The sequence below is a fragment of the Oreochromis niloticus genome, linkage group LG17 (assembly GCF_001858045.2).
Source record: "Oreochromis niloticus isolate F11D_XX linkage group LG17, O_niloticus_UMD_NMBU, whole genome shotgun sequence".
Taxonomy (NCBI): Eukaryota; Metazoa; Chordata; class Actinopteri; order Cichliformes; family Cichlidae; genus Oreochromis; species Oreochromis niloticus.
The window spans coordinates 23,209,280-23,223,326 of NC_031981.2; the positions used below are offsets into that span (position 1 = coordinate 23,209,280).

Sequence of the window (14,047 nt, forward strand, 5' to 3'; positions counted from 1 at the left end):
CCCTCAAACCATTTTATATTGGAAGGTCAAGACCTAGAATTATGCAGAGAAACCCAAACAATCAGATTTCTCTCTTTGAGCAAGCACTTGGTGACAGTGGGAAGAAAACCCTCCCTTTTAACTGGAAGAAACCTCCAGGCGAACCAGGGAGGGGTGGCCATCTCACGTGACATGTTGGAGGTGAGGGGAAGAAGACAGGACATAGACACGCTGTGGAAGAGAGCCAGAGATTAATAATGGTAAAATGGCCTGTATTTATATAGCGCTTTACTAGTCCCTAAGGACCCCAAAGCACTTTACATATCCAGTCATCCACCCATTCACACACACATTCACACACTGGTGATGGCAAGCTACATTGTAGCCACAGCCACCCTGGGGCGCACTGACAGAGGCGAGGCTGCCGGACACTGGCGCCACAAATAACTAATGATTAAATACAGAGAGGTGTATAAACACATATAAACTCATAGTGGAGCAAGTACAGATAGAAGCAGGTACTCAGTTTTGCATCTCAGGTGAACATCATGTCACTGCTAATCAGACAGGTATATATACCCACCTGCCGCTTTATTAAGCACACCTTGGAGTGGGGCTCCTTTTTCCTTCAGAGTCGGTATAATTCTTTATGCCACAGACTCAAAATGAAGCTGGAAACACTCCTTAGAGATTTTCTCCCTCTTGATATGAACAACATCACACAGTTAGTGCAGAGACCGTACATAAATAAAGTGAAGGTGTGACCCAAAGACGATTAATGATGTAAATCATCTCAACCAGCAGAGCTTCATCGCTATGAACTGACAGCGAGGGCTGATGGAGTAACTGAGGTTCTAAGACTGTTTCAAAGGTTTTATGCAGATCAGTGGCAGCACTTGCAGGGCTCCATTAGGAAACAAATGAAATGTGTGAGTAGGGCCGTGTGCGCCTCATTAGCATGTTTTCATGTCTGCAATCAGAGACTCGCCTGTTTGAATCAGGACCAGAACGCGCCCGCTGCGACAGATTCATCCACAAATGAGTTACAGCGTTGTTTAGATTCTCCAGATCAGTCATGTATGACACATTTGTGCAGCAGCAGGATGAGCAGGATAAAAGGACTCTGCTTCCTCTCACAGATGCTAATAAATGACAGCTCATTAACATGAACAGCGCTCTCATCATGAAGCTCTGCACAGTGAACAATAACATCATCTCCAACCAACACGGAGCCCTGGGTCACGCAGGAGATCAGGCACAAACATTCAGCTGTAGCACACACACAAACCTGTCACTTGTCTGTTTCCACATGTGAGCGACCAACATGTATAAGGTAAACACAATTATGACCAATTCTGTTTACATTATACATGCTTCCCTTAGGCAGTATCATCAGAAGGCATGGTATACATTTTACTGCTATGCAGATGACACCCAACTTTATCTATCCATGAAGCCTCTAATTTTCTGCTTCTTAATTCACATAAAAATGAGGTTATTGTACGTGGCCCCAAAAATCTTAGAAATATGGTATCTAACCCGATTCTTTCTCTGGTTGGCATCTGGTAACACTGTGAAGAATCTTGGAGTCGTTTTTGACCAGGATATGTCCTTCAATGCACATATTAAACAAATATATAGGACTGCTTTTTTTTTTCTTCATTTGTGCAATATCTCTAAAATTAGAAACATCCTGTCTCAGAGTGACACTGAAAAACTAGTTCATGCCTTTTTTCTTCTAGGCTGGAGTACTGTAATTCATTATTATCAGGATGTCCTAAAAACTCCCTGAAAAGCCTTCAGTTGATCCAAAATGCTGCAGCAAGAGTACTGACAGGGACTAGAAAGAGAGAGCATAATTCTCCTATATTGGCTTCTCTTCTTTGGCTCCCTGTTAAATCCACAATTTCAAATCCTTCTCCTCACAAGGTCTCAAATAATCAGGCCCCATCTTATCTTAATGACCTCAAAGTACCATATCACCCCATTAGAGCACTCAGACTGCTCTCAGACTGCAGGCTTACTTGTTGTTCCTAGAGTACTTAAAAGTAGAATGGGAGGCAAAGCCTTCAGCTTTCAGGCCCCTCTTCTATGGAACCAGTTTCCAGTTTGGATTCTGGAGACAGACACTATCTCTACATTTAAGATTAGGCTTAAAACTTTCCTTTTTGAGGTAATTAAAGAGCAGAACTGTGTCACTTCCTGTCTGTACACATTGACACTTCTAAAAGAAGAAAAGTGATGAAGAGCCTTTCAGCCTCTGATCCCAGGTTAGAAACACTTGCAGGTTGGTGCCGTTCCCATGGCTACAGTTAAAAAAATAAGCAATGCTGACTCAGCATCCTCAGGCACCTTTAGGCTTTGCCCTCAGTGGGGTCTGACAGGCACAGCTGGAGGTGACGCTCTTCATCCATCAGGCAGCAGCTAAAGGTCACAGAGGAGGAGGAGGAGCCTTCCTCAGTCACACTGAAGACCTCTCTTTTTAATTTAATGCCCTTAAAGACATCAACAGTCACCTGACTGATCACCTGATCTCATCTGAATGATGATCCATAAAAATCAGAACACCTGTCCATCACACACACCTGACAGCACACAGGTATGACAGCAGCAGCTACGAAATACCACAGAAGAAGAAGAAAAAGCACCTGATGACAGAGGAAAGAAGGGAGGAGAGTCAGTACATCACTGCTGACTGTTAGCCAATCAGAGAGCAGGAACACCAGGAGGGAGGAGGAGGAGGTGAGTAGCTTTTTATAGACGAGGAGACAAAAGTTTGTCAGTTGAGACGTGAAGAGAGGAAGGAGGGAGAGATTCACAGAAGGAGAGAAATATTCAAACAGGAGGAGGAAGAGGAGGAGGATGATGACCAAACTCTGGGTCATAGACAAAACAAAGAGAGTCACAGAAGTGGAAGAGGAGGAACAGACGATGCTGCTTCAGCTCTGAAACGTGAGTTTGTTTTTTTGTCCTCAATATTGTTAGGCTTAGATTGAAATCAGCATAACATAATATCATATTATATCACACAATATATTTAATAAAATATAACACCATTTTTTAGATCATGTAACATAATAAAGTTGAAGTGAATCTGCTTACACCCGAGCTTTAAAGCTGACGTGATGTTTGAGAATGAATTTGGCAGCAGGTTTCAGTTTAATCCCGTCAGTCTGCCTCTGAGCGCCTCGAACAGCCTTTAATTATTTTAATGATGTCATCATCACATGTTTGTTTTCTCTGCCGCACTTTAATTTTTAAATTTAACTTCTGTTCATGCTCACAAACCTCTCTGACATCACAGCACCCCCACAGGCTTTTTAATGACTGGTGAGGTCACCTCACTTCTCAGGATAGCATCCATGTTTGTATCTTGTGGCATGATTGTGCCCAAACTGAAGTTTAGTTTAAAATTAGTTTCATTTTAGTTTAAGTGAGTGGAAACTTTAAACAGCACTGAATGATATGAGCAGAGACATTGCAGTTATAAATGCCAGATTTCCTCCTTGCTGTGACCCTCAGGATTTCATCTCACCACTGTGACATCACAGGAGGCTCACTCAGTTACCCATATGTAGGATCCAATTTTTTTCAGCTGTAAGCTATGAGACGAAACCTCTCTGGTCAGGTTTAGGAGGCGGTGTAACCCAGAATGAGACCAGCGACAGGAAACTCCATAACTGTTAATGGGTGCGGCCTGAGGTCAAGCTTTGTCACCTCTAAGGCGGGCGATTGAAGTATCAGCCAGTGGAAAAGGTGGACAACACCGTGGGTTAAGCGGGCCGGAATGATCCGGACCAACTAATGGATTAGTTTTCCCTTAGCTACCACCTGGTGGTCTGTCCAGCTACAGAATACAGATACTCGACCTGTTCTCACCATCGATCTGTTTTCATGGTGCAGATGCCCATAAAGCTGCAGTGGTGACACTCAGCATCTAGCTAGCACTAAAGAAGCAGAGCAATGTTTTAAAGTTCAGAAAACCACAAACTTTCCTCAACAAATGTAGGCAAACAGACAAACCGCTTCAGACACAGAGCTGTAGCTGCTGCTGCACACGAAATAACGCTAACGATCTGAGCAAGGCAACGGATTATTCTTACAGGTGAGGGCCGGTCAGGGAGTGACGTTTATAAACTGGATTTAAAGCTGACAAGTGATGTCCTCTTATTTAATCAGGATTGACACCTGATGTAACGCGATGCAGATGATTTTATGAAACATCGAGCAAAACTATGTGAAGCACTGACTCAGAGACTATACGAAAATATACCAATCATTCAGCATCTCATTGCTTTACAACTGGATTTCATAACCAACATTAAACCTACGTGTGTGTGAGAGAGAGAGAGAGACAGAGTACGTGAGTGTGTGTGTGTTATCTGAGAAGACTCCACAGTGGGCTCAGATGGCTTCATTTCCAGCACTCAGAGTTTTTAACCCTTCGCTGACTCAGAGTGAGACTGGTTAAAGCGTGTCTGTGATGATCGTGTGTGTGGTTGCAGGTTTGAGGCTCGTTGACGGTTTTTGGCACCTCTCGCTGATTAGATGACTAGGGAATCAATAAATCATCAGAAAGGCTTTTATTGTGAAATTATGAGATGACCTAAATTTAATCAGATTACAGATGTGACAGATGTGCTGCATAATTATGACCCATTCATGGATTATGGATTATGGACTGTGTCATGTGAACTGGTGACATCATGACCTGCTGTCATTATTATGACAGAGTCACCAGCAGGTTTTGGGTTGGTATGTTGGGTCCTGGTTGGATGTTTGCAGGTGAGCCTAGTGCACCTGTTCAGGTAACGAGACATAAACCTGACAGCGAGGGCCACCGCAGCAGCTCGGAGGAAGCATGAAAACACAAAGACAATGGGTGAAAACCCACGCTGCATCCTCTCACGTCCATCCACCTGGAGCTGCTCCCTGCACATACTCTGCTCGTCTCTGAGGCCCACGCCCTCACTCTTCCTCCGTGACACACTCTGATTAACTCGTGGAAACGTCTTCACGTCGGTTGCTATGGTTTCTCAGCACAGAGATTTAACATGTCCGCCTCCTCCTCTGTTAGGAAAAAGATCTCTTATTTTGGAGGTGACGCTCCTCACAGTGTTCTTCGCCTCCTCTCTCTCTGGCTGCTGTTACCTGACACGCAGGTGTGCTGCTGGGACAACAAAACTAACAAGAACCACTCAACAGGTTGATCACAAACCTGCCCGTACATCTTCATAAAGGAGCGTGCTGAAAACATGACAGACTCACCCCGTCTACCTGTCCGTGTGTGTGTCTGTGTGTGTGTGTGAGAGAGAGGGAGAGAATCTGTTTGTGGTAGCTTCATGGTGAAGTTCCAGCTGCCGCTAATCAAATAATAAGTATGAATAAAGTTTAACTAAATTAGTGCTTCTCTAATGAGATCAGAAAAAGGTCACAGTCACATAGAGTCAGCCATTTGGGTGTGCTGTTTGCCTGTTTCCTTCTTTAGAGGAGCAAGTCTGTGACTCTGATGAAGCTTTTTCTCACTAATTGTCACAACATCTTTTCAGGAGCTAGCTCAAAACCATCTGACAGCAGCTTATCAATTATTATTGATGAGGCATTGTTTTTATTGGCTGGTTAATGAGAGAAGGAGGATTTCTGTCAGAGGACGTTATGCACTAGGTGGCGCTGTGTTTCAGTGTGCGGATGTCCCCACTGAGAACATCTGGAAGAAGCTTTAGCACCTTGAAGCTGAAGCAGGTCTTGAGTTTAACAATGCAGGTGGGCCTTATCTGCTACATTACCATGGTAACTGATGTTGATCTGTATTAGCTTATGTTCAGATAAATGCTCCACAGGTACAGATCGATGACACGATAGGTTTTGTGCTCTAATGCAGATGCACCTCTCTAGGAGGCGAGGAGTGAAAATGCCCTAAGTGCAGATTTTAAACTCCTGTATTTATTTTACACCTCAGCTCACAGACTGTATGTAAAAGATTGTTGTGACGCCAGCTGACAGACAGTTGATTTTCTGGTTATCAGTTTTCTTCCACAGAGTCACATATGTGCTGATCAGTAACATCAGATAGTCCAATAACCTCACAGCAGCCACATTACTGGTCAGGTGACATCATTACAAATGCTCCAAAAGACTCCAACAGCACAAACACGGTTCAGAGGTTCACCTGTCAGTCAGAGAGGCCACGCCCCCAATAATGCAAAGTTGGACCTACAGAGAGCAGGTGCTGGAGACAGACAGGCTGTTGGTGTTTCTTTCTGATCATTATTGATTATTGATCGTCCTGCTGTGTTTGGGAGTCTGGGTGGAGGTAGGAAGCTTTCTTGGACATTGGACGTTGTCCTGCTGTGAGGATCTTAGTGCTCATTCTGATCATAAACACAAAGCACACTCAGCTCCCTCCACCTAACATAGTTAATCTGCTGCACAGATGTTCACAGTTAGAGAGTCTGACCCTCACTTCACTGTGCTGCTGTTGGAGGACGGCCTCACACAAACTCAGTGCTTTCATACGCTGCTGAGTCAGGTGGGTCAGGCTCCGCCCCTTGTGAAACAAACAGTTGTGAAAAAAACCTGTCTCAGGTGAGCAGACGATTGTGTGTTCACCTGTTTTAAATGATGGTTAAATGTCCCCTGTTAGCTTAGTTGCCCACAAATCCTTCAGAAACATATCGCAGCTGATTATCAATCAGCTGATAAAAAAACCCCTTAAATCGAGCCCGTTAATAAGCACACACACATCTCAGTGTGTGTGTGTGTGTTTACATGTAATGTTGGCAGCCATGGTCTGTGGTCGTCATGGTAACAGAGGATGAAGAGCAGGATGAGAGCGGCTCTAAGATGTGATTGTCTCTGAGAGGAGACACTTCAGCAAACAATAGGCTGACATTTAATAAAATGGGCTCCACTTCCTTATGTAACCACCAAAATAAGAGCAACGACAGTGCCCCCCCCCACCACACACTACAAAGTGATCTGTGTGTGCTGTCGTCTGATTGGTTAATTTATCGTCCCAAACACGGCTGCGAACAGTGATGGTTTCTTCGTGTTAGTTAAACAGGTGAGAAAATAAAGCGCTACTAACATGAAGCGTCCTTCTGTAAAGCGACACAGCAAGTAAAGACGTAACTGTCCACTGAGCACTGATACATCACCTGCACTGATGCCGACACCAGGACTACTTTTTACTGCGGATGAATACAATTGATGTAAAGAGGTTATTGTTTGTTGTTTACAGTTGCAGAAGAAAACAACAATGATGAACAAAGAGAAAGACCTGAAGCAAACAGGTGCTGACACTGAAACTCACCTGAAACCACAGACGGTACAGGAAGCAGCAAGGTAAGTCTGCATTACTTTGAGTACTTGGTTTAAATGCTCAGATTACTTAGTAGAAGCAATAACACAGTAACTGTGTCATGTCCAGATGTTGAGCGAAGCCCTGCAGCTGTGCTTAGGGCCTCCATCATGGACAATGTGACACCTGGTGCCCTTCCAGGTGAGCCAGACTTGAAGGAATACAACTACCTGGCCCTGGTTCTCGGGGTGCCACTGATCCTGGTCATCATCCTGGGGAATGTGCTGGTGTGTCTGAGCGTGCTCACTGAGCGCTCTCTGAAGACTGCCACCAACTACTTCATCATCAGCCTGGCGGTGGCTGACCTGCTGCTGGCCGTGCTCGTGCTGCCGCTCTACGTCTATTCAGAGGTCAGTGTGATTGAGCCGCCTGGGCTCAGGTGTGCTCTGAGCTTAGGTGTGTTCCAATTTTACCTAAAGGCCCTCTCTCTGTTTGTGTGCAGTTCTTGGGGGGGATCTGGACGTTGAGCACCTACATCTGCGATGCTCTGATGACCATGGATGTGATGCTGTGCACTGCCTCCATCCTAAACCTGTGTGCCATCAGTGTAGACAGGTGAGTCCAGCTGTGGATTCAGGTCACAGTAACAGGATCATTAGCACATCTGCTGCAGGTGTGATTAAGATTTTGAACTGTCTGAGTTGGAAATTTTTCTTCGTCACAGAGTCATGCGACCTGCTGTGTCCCTCAGTGAGTTTAATGGATTTTAATGAAGAGACACGTTAAATAAAAGCGTGCCCTTCTTCTCTCCTCACATTGTAACTTTATTTCAGTCGTGTCGCTGCAGTCACACTGCTGACACCTCATTAATGAGGTAACACGTGACTTCATCCTGATTTTTACAGACAGCAGCTGTTAATGAACCAACTGACACAAAGTGTTGAGAAAAAGAAATTCAGTGAGTCAAATATGTCAGAGATTACAGGCGCCAAACCTATTTTTACCAGTGGTGCTACAGTCTCTATTTAAAGCCTCTGAGCTGAGAAGAGGCTGCGGTGACACCTCATACACACACAATTTTGGATACAGCCTCATTCTGCCCACACCTGCAGTTTACCTGAGAGCTAATGAGGGGATCCAGTGTCCAGATTCTTAGTATAGAACATTTTCCAGAATTAATCAGAAAAAAAGTACATACATACACACACACACACACACACACACACGCGCACACACACACACACACACACACACACACACACACACACACACACACACACACACACACACACACACACACACCGTGGTTTGAAAGTGTTTGCCCCCTTCCTGATTTCTTTTTGTATGATTGTCACACTTAAATGTTTCAGATCATCAAAAAATTCTAAATATTAAACCAAGATAACGCAAGTAAACACAAAATGCAGTTTCTAAATGAAGGTGTTTATTATTAAGGGGAGAATAAATCCAAACCTACATGGCCCTGTGTGAAAAAGTGATTGTCCCCTAACACTAATAACTGGTTGGGCCACCCTTAGCAGCAACAACTGCAGTGAATAACTGGCAATGAGTCTTTTACAGTGGAATTGTTGCAATCCAGTCACACTGGAGGGGTTTCTAGCATAAACCACCTTTTTAAGGTCATGCCACAGCACCTGAGTTGGACTGAGGTCAAGACTTTGACTAGGGCACTCCAAAGTCTACATTTTAGTTTTTCTTAAGCCATTCAGAGGTTGTGTTTTGCATTATTGTCCTGTTTCAGAACCCAAGTGCGTTTCAGCTTGAGGTCACAAACAAATGCCCAGATATTTTCCTTCAGGATGTTTTGGTAGAATTCATGGTTCCATTTAACACAACAAGTCTTCCAGGCCCTGAGGCAGCAAAACAGCCCACTACCACCACCATATTTTACTGTTAGTATGATGTTCCTTTCCTGAAATGCTTTATTACCAGATGTAACGGGACACTCTTGTTCAAAAAGTTCCGCTTTTGTCTCCTCAGTCCACAGAATATTTTCCCAAAACACATCTTGGGGATCATCGAGATGTTTTTTGGCAAAACTGAGACAAGCCTTTATGTTTCTTTTGGTCAGCAGTGGTTTTTTTCTTTGACCTCAGGCCCATTTTGCCCAGTCTCCCAGTCTCTTACTTATAGTGGAGTTATGAACTCTGACCTTTTCTGAGGCAAGTGAGGCCTGCAGTTCTTTGGATGTTGTTCTGGTGTCTCTTATTACTTCTTGGATGAGTCGTTGCTGCTCTCTTGAGGTAATTCTGCCCCTGTAGAGATTGATTTTGTTATATGTGGTCTGATTCTCTCTGTGATCAGTATAAACACTGATTGTTGGTTTAAGTCAGTACAAATACTTGCCTATAAACCTAAAACCTCCTCTGTCTCTCTGCTATTGCAGGTACATCGCAGTGGTGGTCCCCCTTAAGTACAACAGGAACCAGTTCAGTGTTCGTCAGCTGGCTCTCATCACAGCGACCTGGGTGCTGTCGCTGGGTGTGGCCAGTCCTGTCATCTTTGGTCTGAATCAGGTGCCGGATCGTGACCCGAGCGTGTGTAAATTAGAGGACGATCGCTTTGTGGTGTACTCGTCCGTTTGCTCCTTCTTTGTGCCTTGTCCTGTCATGCTCTTCCTCTATTACTGGATGTTTAGAGGCCTGCGGCGTTGGAGTGGGCGGAGCCGCTCCCAAGCAGGCCGGGCTGGTCGGCAAGTTTTCTCTTTACGGCTCAGCTCAGCTCTACGGCGAGCTAAAGCCACGACAGCTGGCAGTCAAGAAAAAGTCGTATATACGGCGCCCCCCGGGCTCAGCCCCACGTCTCCTTCCACCGTGTCTATGGCAACACCCTCAGTGACACCGGTAATGGAGGAACACCAGGACGGTGTAGCGGTGGTGGCGGACAGCGACCCAATGACGACTCAAATGGACAGCCTGTCGGATGGTGACCCCACAGATAGGAGGGAGGGTGGCAGCCGTCGAGAGAATGGCCTGAAAGGCAGCGCTGCGAAAAAGAGGGGGAGGAGGCAGAGCAAGACCAGCAGGGTCAGCGGCCGTGAGCGCAAAGCAATGAAGGTCCTGCCCGTGGTTGTAGGTGAGTCTCATGTCCAGGTCTTAGCTAGGACCAAGTCTAAGGTGGGACTAAATCTGAGACAGGAATCACCTAGAACTATGGGGAGGACCAGCCTCAGAGTTCTTCCGTCTCATAGTTGTAGCTGATTCTCCAGTCCAACTGTGAGGCACCAGGACAAGGTAGTGACAGGTATAAGGCAGGACCAAGTCTGATATAGATCCAGATCTAAGGGAGGAACAGGTCTAAGGTAGTATCAGGTCTGAGGCAGGACTAGATCTGAAGTAGCAGGTCTAAAGTAGGACCAGATCTAAAATAGTGGCAGGTCTAAGACACAAACAGGTAGAAAATAAGACTAGTTCTAAGCCAGTAGTAGGTTTGAGTAGTACCAGATCTGAAGTCGTACCTGGTCTTGAAAGAAAGAATGGTTAGGTAAGAAAACTCCCTAAGATAGTTTTGGGTTTGGTGAAGAATAAAGGTGGTCATACCATATACTGACTTTCCAGTTTGTGTACAAAAAATTGAACAAAATCTTTTTTTCCCCGTTGTATACTGTATTCCCAACTCTGAGGCAGATCCAAGTGTAAAGGAGGTCTACTTCTGAAGTGGGTACAAATCTGATACAAATGGAGGTTTGAAGCAGCAACAGGTCTAACGTTTCCAGAGATATTTCTCTGTGCTGAGTTTTAGTATAAAACTAAAGCTCTCAGACATGTAACAAGTTACAGATGGGGCCAGAACAGCTTTGAAGGTCTACATACATTCTTTGGACTCAGCTCTTACAGTGCATTCACACCAAACCTGTTTTACCTCATTTAACTCAAATAGCCAAATATATGTCCCAACAGCCAACAGGACTAGGACTAAGACTATAACAGCTGGAATCACATCACAGAAACATATTTTAACCCGAGTTTTCACAGTCTCTGTGTAAAAGCAAGATCTAAAGTTTAGACTTGCACCGTGTAAAAAAGTTTATATTTGCTGTTAATGCACCATAAACATTCCCTCATTCCATGTTTTAGTGGAGAGTGCACATCTTCTTCTTCAAACCATTAGATGAGCTCGGCTGTGCAGTGCCAAAAGAGACCACCCCAGTCAGACAGAAACATCTGATCAGAGGATGGAGGCGATCAAGCTGTGTATTGATCTGCAACATCCTTCACTTTGAAGGATCAGTCGACCCAAACAGAGCCAGTGCATCAGTCAGGTTTAGAGGCCAGAATTCAATCTGTCAGAAACTTCAACTATGATTTACAAGCAAATGAGCGCAGACACAGTTTCACACATCATTATGTTCAAAGTTGTTGCATACAGTTAAGTTCAGCAGATTTAATGAAAGAGAAGCAGAAACGCCACAAAAAAATGGACATTGAGATAAATATGAAAACAAAAGCTCATCATCACGGCTTATTGTTGTGTCTTTTCATCTAAACGAGAGCTGTCTCTGCTGGACGTCTCTGCACTAACTGTTCATAACGTTTTGTTGAGTGAATCTTAGTAAAAATAGAAACGTCTTCTTGTATATATGTGGAAACCGCTTTAATTCACACCACAAAGTGTTCACAGCTCATCCAAAACCATGAGGCTGAAGGTGGTGTGAAGGATTTAGTTAAAGAGAAAACATGTCATTAGAACTTCAAAGGAACATCAAACAGATCAAGTGTTGAGTAAAAACAGAGGTAAGAGTCATTTTGGATAAACTGGTCTGCAGGAAGACTGGAGTCTCTGCGAATGCACCACAGTGCTTAAACTTCTTTCCCTAAAATTTAATTCATCAGGTTTATTGCAAATTCAAACTTAATAGTCATTGTTAATATCTGGCATACTTCCAGAACAAGTCTTTCCCCTGTCTTCCTCTCCTCACTCCAACAACCGAACACGGCAGATGGCGGCCCCTCCCTAAGCCTGGTTCTGCTGGAGGTTCCTGCCAGTTAAAGGGGTTTTTCCTTCCTACTGTCGCCAAAACACTCACTCATAAGGAGTAATGTGATTGTTGGGGTTTTCTTTGTTTTCATTGTATTATTGTAGACTCTTTACCTTACAATATAAAGCGCCTTGAGGCAACTGTTGTTGTTATTTGGCGCTATATAAATAAAACTGAATTGAAACTCTCTCTCTGTGTCTCAGGTGTGTTTCTGGCCTGCTGGACTCCGTTCTTTGTCGTCCATGTCACCAAAGTTTTGTGCCAGTCATGCAACATTGGTCCCACACTCATCTCCGTGGTAACTTGGCTTGGCTATGTGAACAGCGCTGTCAACCCGATTATCTACACGGCCTTCAATGCCGAGTTCAGGAACGTCTTTCACAAACTGCTCTGCTGTCAGACGTGAAAGCAGATCAACATCCAACAGGAAGAAGCCTCAGCGTGGAACTCAACTCGACTCAAACACTCTCAGACTTCTTAAGGTTTTTAATGTGTGCGTGCTCTTATTTTAAAAGTTTGGAGATGTTACAGCCCAGAGGCATAAAACCTGCGAACATGTTTCTGATATCTGACTGTTTCCATGTTTAAAGTTTGCAGCTCATAAAAATTTACTTTGACTGTTTGTACAGTGTTTCTGTGACTGAAGCAGAGAGCTTCATGTGGACCTGGATGTTTCCCTCGGTTTTGTGGTGAAGCTCGTTGAGGACAGATGGTGTTTTTAGTATTCTGATCTGTGGCATGAAGGTGATGAAATGTAGCTGAGCAATCTTCTGTGTCATTTGCACAAACACAATAAAGAGATTAAAGACTGTTTGATGGGAGCAGCTGATCTGTGGGGTAACAGCAGATACCCAGCAGGATGTGACTGCCCCGGGGGTGGGGGTCTTGGCCAGGTGAGTTTTATGTCACAGGTGGAGGTCTGGCAGCTCATTAAAAAGATGCAGAAGAAGAGTCAGGATGTGACCCAGAGCCACTGATTCATCAGAGAAGCTCCAGTTTGTTCACCTGTTCTCTTGCTCATCGTGCAAGGCATCACCTGTCTGCAGGCTGTCCGTGAAGCTGCTCATTCACCTTTTGTTTTAAAGTAATGACACCTCTCTGTGTGGGTGGAACTGCCTCCACCTGTCAGAGCACTCCTGCAGATATTTGAGTTTGTGTGCCTCTGAAGTAGCTTCATCACAGTCTGATGTGATGACTTACTTCATCAGAGTGGGGAGACCCCTTAATAACCACAGGTAACCATGGTGATGGGGAGCATCTCATCCACACATGTAATAAACATGGGTGTTCAGACGTCCATCTGGAAATCAGAGGGCTTTACTCTGCCTCAAATGACTAAGTTGTGGAGCTGACTTTGCTTCATCTGTGTGTTGATTTAGAAAAAGCTTTTCTCTCTCAGCTTTCAGCTTCATCACGACTCTGCAGACTCAGAGTGTCTGCGATGAAGCTGAAGCATGAACAGCACACAGACAGCTGCAGCTCTTCACTTCACAGACCAAGTCCAAGGCTGTGTTTTATTAACTGACCCGTACAAACACCCGAGCCTCGGCCACCCTCTGCAAAGCAAACTGAGAGCTGAAACACGCACTGATGCTCAGCAGTGATGCAAACACCATAAAAACATGAACAAAGGCTGGAAATGAGAATGAATGAAAGGCTGAAACATAGTGTGCAAAAGTCTTGGGCTGCCCCTCATTACTTTATAATCCAAGCAGCCAGATTTTTCTGTATTTTTAAAGTACTCTTGAGCAATAATTCTGCAGCTTTCT

The 14,047-nt window shown here is 44.5% G+C and overlaps 1 protein-coding gene across 1 annotated transcript; it reads left to right on the plus strand.

The window, feature by feature from the left end:
- Positions 1-2,728: 2,728 nt before the first annotated feature.
- Positions 2,729-13,089, plus strand: drd4-rs (dopamine receptor D4 related sequence). Its single transcript, XM_005475696.3, has 6 exons — positions 2,729-2,931; positions 7,220-7,323; positions 7,409-7,689; positions 7,782-7,894; positions 9,687-10,375; positions 12,482-13,089. Exons 3-6 carry the CDS (start codon positions 7,450-7,452, stop codon positions 12,682-12,684), a joined length of 1,245 nt encoding a protein of 414 aa, XP_005475753.1. The 5' UTR covers positions 2,729-2,931; positions 7,220-7,323; positions 7,409-7,449; the 3' UTR covers positions 12,685-13,089.
- Positions 13,090-14,047: the final 958 nt, after the last annotated feature.